At 45.4% G+C, this 18,757-nt stretch overlaps 1 protein-coding gene and 2 long non-coding RNA genes across 11 annotated transcripts in view; 2 read left to right on the forward strand and 1 right to left on the reverse strand.

The window, feature by feature from the left end:
* EIF2B3 (eukaryotic translation initiation factor 2B subunit gamma) overlaps window positions 1-18,757 on the forward strand; it is a 135,143-nt gene that overhangs the window by 84,873 nt on the left and 31,513 nt on the right. For 7 of the 9 annotated variants that reach the window (XR_014808496.1, XR_014808497.1, XR_014808500.1 and 4 more), the window contains one exon: window positions 1,073-1,162. The exons of the other annotated variants lie outside the window; for them this stretch is intronic. Coding sequence is in view for 2 of the 7 variants with exons in the window: in XM_084965343.1 (XP_084821469.1) it covers window positions 1,073-1,162 (90 nt within the window). In the remaining 5 variants the exon portion in view is untranslated. The remainder of the gene's footprint in view (window positions 1-1,072; window positions 1,163-18,757) is intronic. 9 annotated transcript variants of the gene reach the window in all.
* Window positions 10,647-14,584, reverse strand: LOC110261240 (uncharacterized). Its single transcript, XR_014808536.1, has 2 exons — window positions 14,081-14,584; window positions 10,647-12,858 (listed from the first exon to the last, which is right to left on the reverse strand). It is a non-coding gene; the product is annotated as an uncharacterized LOC110261240 (long non-coding RNA).
* Window positions 11,891-17,544, forward strand: LOC146403012 (uncharacterized). The gene is made up of 2 exons (XR_014808540.1): window positions 11,891-12,457; window positions 13,984-17,544. It is a non-coding gene; the product is annotated as an uncharacterized LOC146403012 (long non-coding RNA).

An 18,757-nucleotide genomic window follows, 5' to 3' on the forward strand; every position in this document is an offset into this window, starting at 1 on the left:
GTGAGCTTGTGCAAATCACGTTGCTTCTCTAAGCTTCAGTTTCCCCAGCTGAAATCGGCCTAGTTGGTCTTTAAAGACCTCCCCGCTTCAGCTCTAAAATTCCTATTTCTGAAGGACATGTGTTTTTAATAATTCATAAGTAAAGGTATTTTTGCCAGACATTTAATAAGAAAATCATGTCGCTTTTTTCTAGTGTTACGTTGTTTTCTTTTGAATACTAGTCAAGGTTCTTTATTGGAATAGTAATGAAAAGATTACAACAGGCTTCTAAGGAATATCTTTTAAAATGGAAGAAAATGTTCACACGTTCATCTTGAGGAGTTTAGACATTTGCATCTGAGCCGACAAGCGTTTCAGTCAGAGCTGCGCAGGTCGTGGTCGGATCTCTGATTCTGGAGCACAGACGACGAGACATGGCCTGACCCTGTGATTACTTTCCTGATGGGGTGGAAGGTCTTGAAATATGCAGCTGTGTATCTGAGTTAGTATCCCCACTGCCTCTAACCAGCTGTACTTCTAAAGTACCTCTCTAGGGAGTTCCCATAGTGGCTCAGCAGTAACGACCCCAACTAGTGACCGTGAGGATGCGGATTCGATCCCTGACCCCACCCAGTGGGTTAAGGATCTGGCGTGGCCGTGAGCTGCGGCTTAGGCCGCAGACATGGCTCGAATCTAGCGTTACTGTGGCTGTGGTGCTGGACGACAGCTCCAGCTCTGACTCAACCCCTAGCCTGGGAACTTCCGTAGGCTGCAGGTGCGGCCCGAAAAAGAAAAAAAAGAAGAAGAATTGTGGGTAGGAGTTTGTAGTAAAATACAAGAGAGTGACTTGTCAGTGATTTGATGGCGCATCCATTTTGGTGTAATGTCTTTGGAAGCCCAGAGACTTATAAGGTTGAGATAGGGCTGCTGTAAAGAGGAGGCCTTTTCCGGGCTGGGATGAGACATCCACCTTCCTGGTCTCCCCAGCGTGGGACGTGGGCAGCATGGCTCTGAGCCTCATAGACGTTCCCGGGCCTGCTGCCTAATAATAGGAGAGAGCTCACGTGACCTCCTCTCTGTCCTCCTCCGGCAGGCACCCTCGGATACGTTTCCACACGGGCCTCGTGGACGCGCACCTCTACTGCTTGAGAAGATACGTCGTGGACTTCCTCATGGAATATAAGTAAGAAGGAGGGAGACAGAGTCAAACCCAGGGGCGTAAGCTCCGCGGGGACTTAGTTAACAGCCGTAAGCCTTGACACAGTTTGTTAGAGACGTGAAATCGTGTTATCCGGCATCCTGTTGTTTCATCTGTAATAGAGTCTCCTGCTGATATCGGGGGTGGGGGGGGGCCTGTGCTGTGATAAACCAGCAAATTATTTTTACAAAACGAATGGTAACTTAGGAAGCATCTTCGTGCACAGTTTCAGGCTCTTCTTATTTGCTTCTGCAAGGCCACGCTCCCCAGCTCTAGTGCTGTTTGTCTCCAAGCGGCTGTCCTTCCTGTGGGCCGTTAGCCGTTGGCACAAGGCCGGACCCCTACCAGGGACAAGGAAGGAAAGAAGAGCGAGCTGCCCCCCAGCTTTGGGAAGGAGGCCCGCCTCACCTCGCGACGTCACATGAGTGAAGAGAGCAGCGTTTGGTGCTCTCTCTGGCTTTGCTTCGATAGCAGAACCGTGGGCCTTAGCATTCTTCCCAGGGACCATGTCGGCAGACCACGGGATGTGATTTTCCAGAGAGAAAACTTCCTTTTGTGGTTGATCTCAAGGATTTTAGATAGGAAATGGAGCAAGAGTTCTCAGAGGGAGTTCCCATCATGGCGCAGCGGAAACGAATCCAATGAGGAACCATGAGGTTGTGGGTTCAATCCCTGCCCTCGCTCAGTGGGTTAAGGATCCGGCGTTGCTGTGAGCTGTGGTGTAGGCGGGTGGCTACAGCTCCAATTAGACCCCTAGCCTGGGCACCTCCATTTGCCATGGGTGCGGCCCTAAAAAGACCCAAAAAAAAAAGAGTCCTCAGAGGGACAGATAGGAAAAGACTTAATAATTGCATGAGATGTAATAAAGGAAAGGGGCAGCTAGTCTTCTTTTGGGCTGCTGGGTAAGTTTCTGTCTTGCGTGGTACTGGTAGATGGGCAGGCGAGCAGGCTGATCCCACAGCAGCAAGTTCCCTCAGACCCTCCGGGGAAGAGAGTCTGAGAACCTGAGTTTAAGCACCCCTCGCCTGATGGGCTTGGATACATACAGGAACATGAAGGGGAAGGGAATGTTCCCTCTGTGCCCAGGATAATGCTCCTTGCAGCATCCCAGCCCCCACTGCCTACAACACCTGCTGCACCCCTACAGAAAGGCCCATGTGTAGCCAATGGCAAATCATTTGGACTCCTAGAAAGCTTTCCCAGGGATTGTTTTTCTCTATTTTCTCCCACAGGATGATATTAGCCTGCTCTCCTCTGACTTACTATTCTGTCTTTTTCATTCACTCAACAAATATTTATGGCAGTTACCATTGCGGCTCAGTGGTAACGAATCCCACTAGTATCCATGAGGATGTAGGTTCTATCCCTGACCTCGCTCAGTGGGTTAAGGATCCGGTGTTGCCGTGAGCTGTGGTGTAGGTCACAGACTCAGTTAGGACCCCGCGTTGCTGTGGCTGTGGCATAGGTTGCAGCTGTAGTTCCATTATGACCCCTAGCCTAGGAACTTCCATATGCTGCAGGGGCAGCCCTTAAAAACAAACAAAGAAATGGATTAAGTACCTGTCATGAGGCAGGCATTGTACTAGAGTAACTATGAGATCAGTGGTGAATTAGCAGATATGGGCCCTGCCTTCATGGAACTCACAGCCCTAGCTCCACAGTGGATCGTAGAGGCTGGTTTTTACTTTTTGTTTTTATTTTTGGCCACAGCCATGGCATGTGGAAGTTCCTAGGCAGGGATCAGACCTGTGCCACAGCAGTCATGCAAGCTGCTGCAGTGACAACACTGATCCTTAACCCGATACACCACAAGAAAACGCTAAGACTTTGCTTGTTGAATAGCAGGGAAGCTTGCTACCAAGAGTTAGATCCAGGATGCAGTTTCCAGTTACCAGTCTGGGCCGTCCATATTCTAAAAGTGAAGTTAACTCTGTGCCATTATAGGGTTTATTTTTTTATTCCCAAATGAAAATGAAGCCCTGTAAAATAGTCCTGGCCTTGTAAAGGGGATACAGTAGTGGTAAAGTTATTTCCTGCGGAAAATTTCACCCAGGGAGTTCTTCTGTTATGCGGTGAGTTAAGGATCCAGGATTGTCACTGCAGCGGCTTTGGTTGCAACTGTGGTGCAGGTTCAGTCCCTGGCCCAGGAACTTCCACATGCTATGGGCATGGCCAAAACATAAAGTAAAAGAAAAGGAAAGAGGAGTTCCTGTCGTGGCGCAGTGGTTAATGAATCCGACTGCGAACCATGAGGTTGCAGGTTCGGTCCCTGCCCTTGCTCAGTGGGTTGGCGATCCGGCGTTGCCATGAGCTGTGGTGTAGGTTGCGGACGCGGCTTGGATCTCGCGTTGCTGTGGCTCTGGCGTAGGCCGGGGGCTGCAGCTCCAATTCAACCCCTAGCCTGGGAACCTCCATATGCTGCGGGAGCGGCCCAAGAAATAGCAAAAAAAAGACAAAAAAAAAAAAAAAAGAAAGAAAAAGAAAAGGAAAGGAAAGAAAAAGAGGCGTGCCCGTCCTGGCTCAGCAGAAATGAATCTGACCAGCATCCATGAGGACACAGGTTCGATCCCTGGCCTGACTCAGGGTAAGGATCCAGCATCGCCATGAGCTTTGGTGTAGATCACAGACGCAGCTCAGATCCCATGTTGCTGTGGCTGTGGTGTAGGCCAGCAGCTATAGCTCCGATTCAACCCCTAGCCTGGGTACCTCCACATGCTGCAGGTACAACCCTGAAAAGATTTTTAAAGAAAGAAAGAAATGTCATGCAGACACAAAGTAGAGAGATTGATGTAATGAACTCTTGTGAAGCCACACGGCGTCAGCAATTATCATTTCCTAGCCAGTCTTTATATTTGCTACCGCCAGTCTCGCCACTGTCACACCAGATTATTTTAAAGCAAGTTGTTATGGTAAAATTTCATCTATAATTATTTCGGTTGTAATTATCTGTAAATATTTCAGTGTGTATCCCTAAAACAAATACCTCAATACCATTGTTACACTTAAACAAAAACAAAAAACTAACAGTGCTTCCTTGATACTATCAAATGAGACTGTAGCTTTTAGTGTCTGGATGTGCAGACGCTTCTCCAGTAAAGCTTACCTCATCCTGGCTGCTACAGCTCCTTTGTAGTTCATCCGGCCACCACCAGTTAGCAGCTCCCACACCTGGCAAGTACCGTGTAGAAGTCGGTGATGCTGTGACTCCTGGCCCGAAGCTCTGCCCAGTGGGACTGTCCCAGAGCTTTTGCCGCAGCAGAGAAGGATACAGAGCCTCAGCTCAAACGACCTCCCCATCGCGAGGTCTGTTGAAGAGGCCCTTATCTCTTCCCCCATCTACCCAGCAGCTCACAGAATTGTTGGGATTAGAGGCGTCGCATTGAATATTGGTAAATTTCAGTATAGTATTAGGAAAAGCATAGAGGCACAGCAGGACAGATTAGAATGGTACTTCAAGGAGATTCCTTATTCCCGGCTGGAAGGGTGGAGGTTTTGTCTCAAAGTTGTGGGTGATGGCATTGAATAGGCTGGTGGGAGCAGCAACTCCTCACCTCAGGAGCTGAGTGAGGGGTTTCAGGTCTCATAGGGAATGAGCAGTGATGCGACCGGGCAGGGAAACAGACCATTCTGAATGGGAAAGACTCTTTAAAGGTACGTAGGAAGCTTTTATCATAATCTGGTTGTGAAATGATGACTCCTTTAAGGATGGAAAGGAAAAAGGGGACCTGGGAGGCATAGCATTGAGAAAAGACTGCTTTAGCAATCCTTTATCTTTCACCTGTGAAAATGTACATTCTGCCATATGGGTTTTTTCACTTGTCTACCTGTTAAAGTCTTCCTCCCAAATTCCTTGAGATTTGATACCTGCTTGGATTGGTAAAGCATTCAGCGTATGCTTGGTGAATGGATATGGCAGGGGTTGCCGTAGGGTTGCCACTGTGGGGCTTGGATGCTGTTTGTCTTTTACTTGAATGTCTGCTAGTCTGCATGTGCACTAAGGCACTTAGCTTCATCGGTATGTGATCTTAGAACTAAATCAAGCTTTCTAAATATCAGATCTTAAATCTTAAAAGCCATTTTTTAAAAAGAGAGAATTGGAATTCTCACTGTGGCACAGTGGGTTGAAGGATCTGGCTGCAGCATCTGGGCTTGGATTCAATCCCTGACCCTGGGAACTTCCATAGGCTGTGGGAGTGGCCATAAAAATTTTTTTAATTTTTAAAAAAGAGGATTGATAGGAGTTCCCGTCGTGGTGCAGTGGTTAACAAGTCTGACTGGGAACCATGGGGTTGCAGGTTAGGTCCCTGGCCTTGCTCAGTGGGTTGAGGATCCAGCGTTGCTATGAGCTGTGGTGCAGGTCACAGACGTGGCTCAGATCCCGCATTGCTGTGGCTCTGGCATAGGCTGGTGGCTACAGCTCCTATTCGACTCCTAGCCTGGGAACCTCCATATGTCGCGGGTGCAGCCCTAGAAAAGGCAAAAAGACCAAAAAAAAAAAAAAAAAAAAAAAAAGAGGATTGATAAATTTGACTAATGACTTTTTTTTTTTTTTTTTTTTGTCTTTTTAGGGCCACACCTGCAGCATGTGGAGGTTCCCAGGCTAGGTGTCCATTCAGAGCTGTTGCTGCTGCCCTGCACCAGAGCCACAGCAATGCCAGATCTGAGCCACATCTTTGACCTACACCACAGCTCATGGCAACGCCACATCCTTAACCCACTGAGCGAGGCCAGGGATCGAACCTGCATCCTCATGGTTCCTACTCAGATTAGTTTCTGCTGTGCCACGATGGGAACTCCCAATAACAATTTTTAAAATTCTGTGTTGTGGGGCCAAAAAAACCAATAAACATAGTGTAAAAATAAACACAAGTTGTCAGGGGAGGGGATATTTGCAGTACCAGGATAGCCCAAACACTAGTTTTCTTACATTACAAAGAGCACTTTAAAATCAAGAAGGACAAAAAAAAAAAAAAAAAAAAAATCAAGAAGGAAAAGACTAATAACTCAATAGAAGAATGGGCAAAAGTTATAGGTAATGGCTCATAGAAAAAGCTAGTACACATTTGCAACGATGCCTGGTCTCATAAATAAAAATGCATGTTAAACAGTTTTAGAATACCGTCTTTGTTGTATGGTGGTTTTTACATTTTGTGATGAAACCAGCAAAGCTGTGGGGAGATTCTTTTATGCAGTTCTACATAAACTGTTTGTAGGATCATTGGTCACATCTGTCAAAACTTAAAATTTGGCTCAGCAGTTCCTCTTCGAAGAATCTATCCCATGGAAATGTTTTTAGGCCGAAACAGCAGCATGCGGAAGTTCCCAGGCCACGGATTGAACCCGTACCAGAGCTGTAACCAGAGCCACAGCAGTAACAATGCCTAACCTGCTGAACCATGAGAGAACTCCAGAAAGATTTACTTTAAAGTATGGAAATATTCACTGCAAAATGTTCTTTGCGGCATCATTCATAACATGGAAAGTTATAACAGTTTAAACAGGGTAATTAATTACGTTATGGTACAACTGTTAAAAAGAATGAAGTATGACTCTATGTGGAGATATGGAAAACTTTCCAACCTGTGCAGTACCAGGATAGCCCAAAAAAAAAAAAAGCATGTTGCAGTATTAGTGTATATTTTCACTGTGGCATGATCTATTTTTTGCTTTAAAAAAATAAAAAAGATTAGGAGTTCCCCCTGTGGTGCATCAGGTTAAGGATCCGGCATTGCCACAGCTGCATCTCAGGTGCAGTTCCTGGCCCAGGGATGCCATATGCCATGGGTGCGGCCGAAAAAGAAAAAACGTAGTAATACAAAAGTAATATTAAAAGATTGGGAGTTTCCGTAGTGGCTCAGTTGGTTAAGAACCCAACTAGTATCCGTGAGGATGCTGGTTCGCTCTCTGGCGTCACTCAGTGAGTTAAGGATCTGGCGTTGCCTCGAGCTGTAGGTCATAGATGCAGCTCAGATCTGGCATTGCCGTGGCCATGGTGTAGGCCGGCAGGTGCAGCTCCAATTCAACCCCTAGCCCTGGAGCTTCCATATGCCACAAGCGAGGCCCTATAAAGAAAATAAATTTTGAAAATTAAAAGATTAGAGTTCTCTTGTGACACAGCAGCAGCTCTGATCACTGCTGTGGCTTGGGTTTGATCTCTGGCCTGGGACCTTCCATGTGCCACAGAAGCAGCCACAGATTAACTTAATTAAAAGATAAATGTATATATATATGTTTTAGAAGGTCTTTTTATCTGTTTCTGAATACAGTATGACAGTCCAAAGACTGTCTTGAACATTTTAATTCAAAATGTCTTGGATTTTCTGTCCAGAGCCAGAGCAGAGCTCAGCCTGAGTATTTGTGACTGTGATGTCTCAGTGCTGCGTGGTGCCCTAGACCCTCCTCTTTTACGGCGTTAGCTGAGCTAAGCCTAAGGAAGCTGGCCTCCTAGGAACTTTTTCTCTGGCGAAACAGGGGTTGCTCCACAAGGAGATGGGCGCTGCGAAGAACTCCAGCAATGTGCTAGCTCTCCGAGCTGAAGCCCTGGGAGACGAGCGATTTATACCAGAAGTAGTCTTGTTTCCTTTTAGCATAGAAACCCAGGAAAAAATGTCTTTCTTTCCCTTTTCCTTAACCTGCTAGACCTGCTAGGCATTTTAAGAGACTAGCGAAGATTAATCTTCTCAAAAGGAAGAGTTCAAGCTAAATGCTCCCTTCCTGTTCACAAGAATCCAAAGTTATAATCAGCCTCTTAGAGTGTTAGAATCCAATCCATCTGTTTAGGGACATACAGTCTTAGGGTTTGGCCTTCCAAAAAAGAGGAAAGAAAGAGAGAAGAGGAGTTCCCATCATGGCTCAATGGTGACGAACCCAACTAGTGTCCTTGAGGACACAGGGTCGACCCCTGGCCTCACTCAGTGGGTTAAGGATGCGGCATTGCCATGAGCTATAGGTCACAGATGCGGCTCAGATCCCGAGTTGCTGTGGCTGTGGTGTAGGCTGGCCCCTGCAGCTCCAATTCCATTTCTTGCCTGGGAACTTCCATATGCCACAGGAGCAGCCCTCAAAAGCAAAAAAAAAAAAACAAAAAAAAAAACTGTCATTGTTGACGAATTGATTGCTAGTGACGTCCACCACATATATCAGGTGTCTCTGTTACAGACACACGCATATCTGGGAGGATAAGAGCACAGTCACAACTGCCTAGTCTTAGCTGCACAGGGATGCATAGGAGTAAGAATGGGCCCCACAAACTGAAGTCAGGAATTGGAGATGGACAGCCATGCTGCAAGGTCAGAACTGGGACGGTGATTAAAGCCACATGTGAGATAACGTTGTAGACTAGCCAGAAAGCCATGAGTCAGCGTAGGAAGGCAGAGAAGAGATAAGAAACAAGGATGTTTGCAGTGTTATCGGAGATCGGCCGGAACCTTGCTCTCTTACAGTCCAGCTTAAGCATCCATATGACGTAGCTGTACTTGGTTTCCTGTCCTTAGATGGTCCAGAGATTGTTTGAGGTATCCTTTACTGAAGTAACAGCAAAATGTAGCTAAAAACCTATGGTTTATGTAACCTTCTAACCAGAGCGTTATGTAGTGGCTGAATACTGATATCTGAAGATATAAATGCCACCAAGATTACACCAGGGTAGGGTCCTCTGGGCTTCTTGGTTACATTCATTTTGATCTCTGGGACTTCCGGAAATAACTCACTCCTAAGACAGAGACAAAGCCTGGCAAACATTGTATTGACTTAAAAGTTAAAGATGAGTCCCCAGTTGAGCCTTGCCTATCATAGGGGGCCATGGGCCAGACTGTGGAAGGAGAGAGAACTTTTCTAAAGACGATGTTTAAACTGACATAGTATTTATAACTAAAGCACTGCTGGGAAGAAGAATCATGTGGAACCAGAAAGTCTAAAGCCAGGAGTTCCGTTTGTGGCACAGCGGAAACAAATCCGACTAGTATCCATGAGGATTCAGGTTCAATCCCTGGCCTCACTCAGTGGGTTAGGGATCCAGCACTGCCGTGAGCTGTGGTGTAAGTGGCAGATGAAGCTCGGATCCCACGTTGCTGTGGCTGTGGTGTAGGCCAGCAGCTGTAGCTCCGATTCAGCCTCTAGCCTGGGATCCTCCATGTGCCACAGGTGTGGCCCTAAAAAGCAAAAAAAAAGAAAGAAAGAAGGAAAAAGTCGAAAGCCAGAGGAAAAGATGTGTTCGGTTTGATGAGGATTTAAAAATAATTTTTCTGTAAGTATAATGTTTAACTGGTATCCTTTCCTTCTGTCTTCCTTATCTGACAAATTCCTAAATATCCATTAAAACATACCTAGATGTGGAGTTGCCAGTGGCTCAGTGGGTGAGGATCCAGCATTGTCAATGCTGTGGCTCAGATCGCTGCTGGGGCACAGGTTCAGTCCCTGGCCTGGGAAGTTCTGCGTGCAGAAGCCTTGACCAAAAAAAAAAAAAAAAAGTTATCTAGATGTCACCCCTGTAGGAAGCTTTCTCTCTATTTTTTTTTTCCTTTCACCTCCACTTAGAGTATGTACCCTTGCTCTGCGCTACCATAGTATTATCTCTAATAAGAAAATAACTCATTCTCTCTTCTGATCTTGTATAATCTTCAGTTATTACATGTACTTTGTTAAATGGAATTTACAGGCTGTCTTTCCCACTTTTTTGAACTCCTTGAGGACAAATACCACCTCTGATTTATCTGGTGACACAGAGTAGATGCTCAGTAAAGGGAATCAGACCATCAACTTCATGGTTTGGAGGGCATGGATTTACCTGTTTTGTTTCCCTCTTGTATCCCCACTGTCTAGAATATGCCTGGCACATTTTGGGTACCAGTTAATAAATGAATATGTATTGAATTGCCCTAAGCCTTAGCAGTCTCTCCAGCCGGTAAGCTCTGAACATGTTTTTCTTTCTCAAGCCATATGCATCAACATTGCAAATTTATTCTTACAGAAGCTATCAGTATTCTGTTTAAAAGGAAAAAAGGACATGGAGTTCCCGTCGTGGCGCAGTGGCTAACGAATCTGACTACAAACCATGAGGTTGCGGGTTCGATTCCTGGCCTTGCTCAGTGGGTTAAGGATCTGGCGTTGCCATGAACTGTGGTGTAGGTAGCAGACATGTGGTGTAGGTAGCAGATCTGGCGTTGCTGTGGCTCTGGCGTAGGCTGGTGACTACAGCTCTGATTAGACCCCTACTAGCCTGGGAACTTCCATATGCCGCTGGAAGCGGCCCTAGAAAAGACAAAAAGACAAAAAAATAAATAAATTAGTCTCTTTTGATTTGCTTACAAAGACAGAAAAGCCAGAATGCAAAAGTAGCCAAATTTTTCCTTTTGCCATGGACATAATGTTTAGACTTTCCCTGGAAGCTTATGGCCATAAGAAGGACCTGGTCATAGATCAAGGCAAAAGGCTGAAAATAACAGATTTAAGCAGAACTAATAATCTTGTGTTTTTTTCTTTTGTTATGATTTTTATTTTTTTACATTACAGCTGGTTTACAGTGTTCTGTTAATTTTCTGCTGTACAGCCAGGTGACCCAGTCTCACATCCATGTACACATTCTCTTTTCTCACATTCTCCTGCTCCATCACAAGTGACCAGACACAGTTCCCAGTGCTACACAGCAGGATCGCATTACTTATCCATTCCAAAGGCAATAGTTTGCATGTATTTTTTCAAATGTTGGATTTTTTAATGCTAGTAGTAGTAGTAATAATACAGAAATGGATTTAGAGCTCATTACATCTCCAAATCAGGAACACTCTGCTTTCTATGTCCAAAACCAGGAGAAATCACTGCCAGCTGTCTGGCCCAGAGGGGTTACACTCAATTGTTCACACATTCACTCATTCATTTATTCAAATAAGTATTTATTTAACACTGACTACGTGTTTACTGGTAGAGAGACAGTAAGCAGAAAATTTTAAATGCTACAGAAAGTGCTGTGGTTGCAGAAAACACAGGATACTAGTTAATATTGTAAAGTGGAAAATCATGGGCTTTAGGATAGATCTGTAGTAAGTTTCAGCTCTGCCAGTTATAAAAGCCACGTCCATCTTGGAGTTCCCTGCTGGTTCATCAGGTTAAGGATACGGTATCGTCATTGCTGTGGCTCAAGTTACTGCTGTGGCACAGTTTTGATCCCTGGCCCAGGAACTTCTGCATGCCGAGGGTGAGGCCAAAAACAAAGCTTTGTTAGCCTTAAACAAAATAACTAACCTTTCCAATAACTAACCTTTATTTCCTCACTTATAAAATAAGGACAGTAATACCTGCCATGAGGATTGCTATCAAAATCTAATATAATGTGTATTAATTTCCTAGCCTGGGAGTTCCTGCTGTGGCATAGTGGGTTAATAATCCCACTGCAGCAGCTCTGGTCACTGGTTCAATCCCTGGCCCAGTGCAGTGGGTTAAAGGATCAGGCATTGCCGCAGCTGAGGCATAGGTCAAAGCTGTGGCTTGGATTGATCCCTGGCCTGGGAACATCCATGTGCCATGGATGCAGCCATTTAAAAAAAAAAAAATAAGTAAGGCTAGAGGAAGTGAGACCAATTGAAAAGCAGCTGAAGGAGGAGTTTCCATTGTGGCTCGGTGGTAATGAACCCAGCTAATATCCTCGAGGACTCTGGTTCAATCCCTGCTCCAATCAGTGGGTTAAGGATCTGGCATTGCCATGAGCTGCAGTGTAGGTTGCAGACACGGCTCGGTTCTGCTGTGGCTGTGGCTGTGGCTGTGGTGTAGGCTGGCAATTGTATCTCCTATTCAACCCATAGCCTGGGAACCTCCATATGCTGCAAGTGTGGCCCAGAAAAGACCAAAAAAAAAAAAAAGCAGCAGAAGGAATCCAGGCAAATAATGACAGTGGCTCGGACTAGGCAGTGGCCGTAGAGATGGAGATAAGTTGACAGTTTCGAAAGAGATTTTAGGGGGTAAAATAAACTGTTTGGTGACTGGTTGTAGTGAGGAGTTGAGGACAAGAGATCACCCCATTTCTAGCTCGGGGGACTAAATGAATCTCCATATCACTAAGCAAGGTGGTCAGAGCTGGAGGCTGGGGGAGAACAATGATGGGTTGGTTCAGTTTTACACCTCGTGTTCAAGGCACCTGTGTGTCCTCTACCTGGCGGGGTCCATCAGGCCGTTGCAGTGTCTTTATGGAGACGTCCATAAAGCAGAAAGGTCTTGACTGTGGGGCTGCCTCTGGGAATGAGCATCAAAGAAGCCAGCAAGTGATGCTCTCTCTCAGGGAGACGAATAGTATGAGAAAAACAGGCAAAAAGAAAAATCCTGAAAACAAAATATTTTAGGGGAAACAAGTCTCAGAAGTAGGATCAAGAGAGTGATGCCGCAGGAAGTAAAGCAAGATGGGCCTATGAATGTGAGCCTTGAGAGATTCAAAAACTATTTTAAAAATATTGCCCGTAATGCGGAGTTCCTGTCGTGGCTCAGCAGTGATGAGTCTGACTGGGATCCATGAGGATTCGAGTTCGATCCCTGGCCTCATTCAGTGGGTTAAGGATCTGGCATTGCCATGAGCTGTGGTGTAGGTCACAGACGAGGCTCGGATCCCGTGTTGCTGTGGTTGTGGTGTAGGCTGGCAGCCGTCGTTCTAACTTGACGCCTAGCCTCAGAATTTCCATGTGCCATTGTGTGTGGCCCTAAAAAGCAGTAAAATGAGATAAAAATGGTCAATATTGATTTTAAATAAATAAACAAAATATTGCCCATAGTTCTACTACTGTGAGATAATTGTGAACATTTCAGTGTATTTCCTTCCATTATTTTATATATTTGTATTTATACATATGCATACTTGAGATTATGCTATAAAAATAACTGCTTTCTGCTTGCCTTATTCAGTATTACTTTATGAGCATTTTCCTGTGTCATAAAAAATTATTTACAGGAGTTCTCTAGTGGCCTAGTGATTAAAGGACTCAGTGTTGTCACTGCTGTGGCTCTGGTTACTGCCATGGCTCAGGTTCAGTCCCTGGCCTAGGAACTTCCACATGCCATGGACATGACCAAAAAAAAAGGAATTTTGCCTATGTGATATTCTATTACATATGTTTATTCTTATTATTCCATTGTTGGATATTTGGTGTCTCTATTTTTTATACATAACATTTAGAGGATTACCCTTTTGTTCAGAGATCCTTTTTATAACCTGATTGTTTCATTTATTCAGCAAAAAAATAATTTTTTTTGGCTGTGCCTGTCACATGCAGAATTTCCCAGGCCAGGGAGCAAACCAAGCCACAGCAGTAACCCAAGCCACTGCAGTGACAACGCTGAGTCCTTAATCACTAGGCCACCAAGGAACTCCTATTCAGCAAGTATTTATGGAACATAATGTATTTTCCTCTGGATCGATTTATAGAAAGAGAATTACAGGGTAAAATAATATGAATATCTTCAAACTTTTGTTATATATTGCCAATTACTTTTCAGAAAAGATTTTAGCAGTTTGTACATTGTATGAGAGTAACTGTCTCAAAGCACCCTTATCAGTAATATGAATTCTTTTTTCTGTCTTTTCAGGGCCGCACCCCCAGCATATAGAAGTTCCTGGGCTAGTGTCGAATCGGAGCTGCAGCTGCTAGTCTACACCACGGCCACAGTAACACCAGATTCAAGCCGCGCCTGCAGTCTGTGCTGCAGCTTGTGGCAACACTGGCTCCTTAACCCACTGATGGAGGCCAGGGATCAAACCAGAGTCCTCATGGATACTGGTCGGGTTCCTGACTGCTGAGCCACAACTGGAATTCCATATCTTGTTTTAGTATTTATTTCTTCAAAAATATTTTATATATTTTTTGAACATTTATATCTATTTCTCTATTAAGAATGTTACTCCTTTGTCCTGTTTATAGCACTTACTTTGTTTTTTTCATTTGACGGAGTTGTTTGTAGCTAGGAGTCACAGCTGCTGGTCTCCGTGGTAATTTCTTATTTCTTAGGAGCCGATCGTCTCGTGAGACGAGGCGGGTGTCTCTGGTAAGGCTGCGTGTGAGAGGGAAGGGACACAGTGAGGCTGCCGAGGCCCAGGATATTGGGTCCAGCTGCTGATCCTTAGCCCCGAGGTCAGGATGTTCGCAGTGGTTGCCTGCGGCCTGTCCTTCTTGGCAGAGCTTTGAGCTACTTCTTCTGTGGGTAGGGAGCAGGAAGGGTACTTTCGCCCTCCATTTTGCGGTGGCCTGATCGCCCGGCACGAGCAGAGGCAGGTGGCACCTGGCAGGACTGCTGCAGGTACTGTCCTCAGATGGTTGCTCATCTCCTCAAGGGCTTCTGCCCGAAGGCGCCGCGAGCCAAGACTTGCTGGCTCGCCTCTTGCGGCGACCGTTCTGTTGGGCTGCAAGATGAACGGCCATGGCTCTGAAGTCCCCCAGCTGTCTGTGCTCTGTCATGTTCAAAGGGGACGGCCTTGTTTTCCACCAGAGGGGGCCAAGGAACATTTGCTGCCCACACTGGTTTGTCACATTAAAAGGGGAGGAAAAAAAGCATAGAAGAAGTGTTGTTTCATTCTTGTATTCATATGGAAATTTTTAATCTCCATCAAAGGCTCAGAAGAAAAAAATCACATTGAAATTCAATACAAGAGCTTCCAGCTTACACAGAATTTTTCAAAGGTGTTTGACTTGATCCTTTAAAAGTGACACACACCATGACCTGTGTAGCTCCAGGCTCCATAATTTTGCCTACCCTCCCCAGCCTCCGCCTGCCTTGCCCTCCTGCCTGCTCTCCTGTGTGGTCCTGCGTCAGCCTGGGGAGCCTCTTGGAATGGGCCCCCCTCCCCCGCGGCGGAAGGGGTGGGACAGAGGAAGCAGCCTTCAGGTTTATAGGGCTGCTTGTGCATTGCCTCCTCTCTGGGCCACATTACCTCACCTTTCAGTCTTGTAACTCATCTCTCTGTTTTCGTTCTCCTTATTCCAAGCTATTTTCACGGCTGCCATGTTGGGGACATAGCTCCCGTGGTCAGTGTCAAAAATGAGACACACGAACGGGGAGACCTCGACAAGGCTCTTTACTTCTGCAGAAGGGCGCGCACCGAACAAAGGACCCTCCCCTGTTTATTCCTAACGCAGGGATGCACCTGTCCTCTCGCACGGGTCAGGTCAGGGCGCACATCCTTCTCCGTTGGCTCATGTGAGACAGATTGTTACTGGGAGACAAGGGGAAGAGGAGGGGAGGTCGCAGGAGGGCATTTCAGCCAAAATGGGAGCAAAATGGAGTAACCAGATTTCCTTTGATAGAAAAGACAGTACGTTACTTTCCACAACCAGAACTACCTTACTAAGAGATAAAACTGATCATGCCACTTTCCTGCTTAAAACCTACCACTGGCTTGTCTCAGTCCGGACTTTCTAGACTGCCACAGAAGGCTTTCGTTTTCATGATCTGGCTCCATTGACTCCATACTTCATCTCCTTCTGCTCATCTCCATAAATCCACAGTTAAGGCTCCCGTCCACTGAATTATGCACTCTTTGAAATCAGAAACCGTATGTTTTGAAGGCCTAGCACAGTGACTTGTTAAGTGCTGAATCAATTAATTAGTGATTTAAAATTCTAGGGAGTTCCTGTTGTGGCTCATTGGTAACAAACCTGACTAGTATCCATGCGGACGTGGGCTTGATCCCTGGCCTTCCTCAGTGCTTAAGGATCCAGCGTCGCCGTGAGCTGTGCTGTAGGTCACAGACACAGCTCAGATCTGGCGTTGCTGTGGCTGTGGTGCAGGCTAGTAGCTGCAGCTCCGATTTGACTCCTAGCCTGGGAACTTGCATGTGCTTCAGGTGCGGCCCTAAAAAGACGAAAAATTAAATTAAAATAAAATTCTAACAACATCACAGTGTGAGAAAACTAAAAATCATATGTCAGTCTCTCATTTCCTTTGCCAAGTATAAGTCAGAGGCATCCTCATTATACCAAGGAGCTGGTCCCTTCTATCCTGTTTAAGATCCCTGGTCCATTAGACCCAGAATCCTGGCTTGATACCCTCCAGGATGCACCAGCCTCCTGGGACCCAGAGAGGCCAAGTGAAAGAGCTCAAAGCTGTTAGCCAAGGTTGCTCACTGCTTGTATCTCAGAGGTGGAAAATAAAATAGTACAGGAATTCTTTTGCCTTCTGGAAGTTCTTCTGCACATTGATCCTTGGTCTGATTTTCTTTCTGTAAGTGCTGTCCTAGACTGATCTGATTACATCAGAATAAACTGAATTTAACTTTCGTGGGAATTCTTTGATAGCCATTGGTAAATAAGCACAACTGTTATAATGTGAGGGTGCCCACTCTTAAGTGGAAGGGAGGCTGAGATGTGCATGGGAAATGCTTAGTCAGTAGAGTGGACTTTAAATTTGCAGAGCTTGAATCACATCAGGAGCATAGTACAATAGACGCTATGAGACAGTGAAAGAAACTTAAAGAATGACCTAAAATGGTAAAATGTAATAATTTGCATAAAGAATAGAAGAATCAGGAGTTCCCTCATGACTCAGTGGGTTAAGGATCTGGTGTTGGCACTGCTGTGGCTCTGGTTACAGCTGTGGTACGGTTTGATCCTGGCCCAGAAACTTCTACCCGCCACAGGCACACACACCCCTGAAAAAGAGCAGAAGAATCACCAGTAGTTCCTCTGCATGAGGAATGTATATAGTCTTTGAAATGTGTTCTTCAGACTGTTAGTATTAGAAAAAGAAATTTTTTTTAATCCATTACCAGAACAGATTGAAGGAGAAAAAATACAGTGAGCTCCCTAGATGGAAAAAAAAATTTTTTTTGGAGTTCCCACTGTGGTGCAACAGAATCAACAGTGTTTCCGGAACACTGAGACACAGGTTCCATCCCTGGCCCAGCACAGCAGGTTAAGGGTCTGGCATTGCTCTAGCTGCGGCATAGGTCACAACTGCAGCTCAGATCTGATCCCTGGCCTGGGAACTCCGTATGCCATGGGGTGGCCAAAAAAGGGAAGAGAGAAAAAAAAAAGTTTTTCTGATAAAATTCAGTGCCCATTCATTGATGAAAGCTCTTAGCAAGTCAGGTAGAAAAGAGAACTTCTCTAATCTGATAAAGGGCACCTGCAGAGCCAATAACTTGTGCCAGCTATAAAGCCTGAGGCCCAGTATCTGCACCTAGAAGACAGTCAGCCAGTGGTAGCTCTGATGATGGAGTTAAAAAAATAACCAACAATTATCAGTCTAAATGGTAAACAGAGGAAATTGCTTGGTGGTCTAGGGTTAGGATTCAATACTTTCACCACCGTGGTCGGGGTTCAGTCCCTGTCTGGGAACTGAGATCCCACATCAAGCCACTGTGTGATAAAATTAAATTAAAATAAAATAGAATAAAATTTAAATAAAATTTTAAAATAAATGGTAAAAGTAGAAGAACTCTCTCTGAGTTCCTGTCATGGCTCAGGGGTTAAGATTGTGACTGCAGTGGCTCGGGCTGCTGCAGATTCCATCTCTGGCCCAGCCCCCTGCAGTGGCTTAGAGGATCCGGAGTTGCCTGTGGCTTGGATTCAGTCCCTGGCTCGGGAACTCCCATATGCCCAGCTATGGCCATAAAATAGACAACAAAATTTAAAGATACCATTTATAATACTAACAAAAAATGTAAGATACTCAGGATTAATCTAACAAAAAATACGCAAGGCCTTTACAGAGATTTTTTGTTTTGTTTTGTTTTTTTGGTCTTTTTAGGGCCACACCTGCGGCATATGGCTAGGGGTCAAATCGGAGCTGTAGAGGCCGGCCCACACCATAGCCACAGCAACGCCAGATCCAAGCCGCGTCTATGACCTACACCACAGCTCACAGCAATGCTGGATCCTTAACCCACTGAGAAAGGCCAGAGATCCAGCCTGTATTCTCCTGGATCCTAGTCAGATTCATTTCTGCTGAGCCATGATGGGAACTCCTATAGAGAAATTTTTAAAGGTTTTTTTTAAAACAATTTTTTTCAAAAGACCAGAGCATTCTGCTTTCTCATGGGTCATTGCCAGTTAATAGACAGGCCCCCTGTTAAAATACACATACACGTGCACACCTAATACAAACAAGCAGGCACACGCTTTGTAGACTGGATTTTGTAAGAGACTGTTTCCTGGGAGTTCCTGTTGTAGCTCAGTGATAACGAACCCCACTAGCAACCATGAGGACGCTGGGTTCAATCCCTAGTCTTGTTCAGTGGGTTAAGGATCCAGTGTTGCTGTGAGCTGTGGTGTAGGTCGCAAACGTGGCTTGGATCTGGCATTGATGTGGCTGTGGCATAGGCCAGTGGCTGCAGCTCCAATTTGACCACTAGGCTGGGAACTTCCATATGCCATGGGTGCAGCCCTAAAAAGACCAAAAAAAAAAAAAAAAGGAAGTCAATTACAAAGGTTTAAAATCACAGCAAGGAATTAGAGGAGTTAAGAAGAAATGCAAATTGCATTTCAAAAAAAAAAAAAAAGGAGTTCCCGTCGTGGCGCAGTGGTTAACGAATCTGACTAGGAACCATGAGGTTGCAGGTTCAGTCCCTGCCCTTGCTCAGTGGGTTAACGATCCGGCGTTGCTGTGAGC

Source organism: Sus scrofa, chromosome 6 (assembly GCF_054392235.1).
Source record: "Sus scrofa isolate SSC_HxYL_T2T_F1_AM1 chromosome 6, Sscrofa_HxYL_maternal_Yorkshire_Landrace_v2.0, whole genome shotgun sequence".
Lineage (NCBI taxonomy): Eukaryota > Metazoa > Chordata > Mammalia > Artiodactyla > Suidae > Sus > Sus scrofa.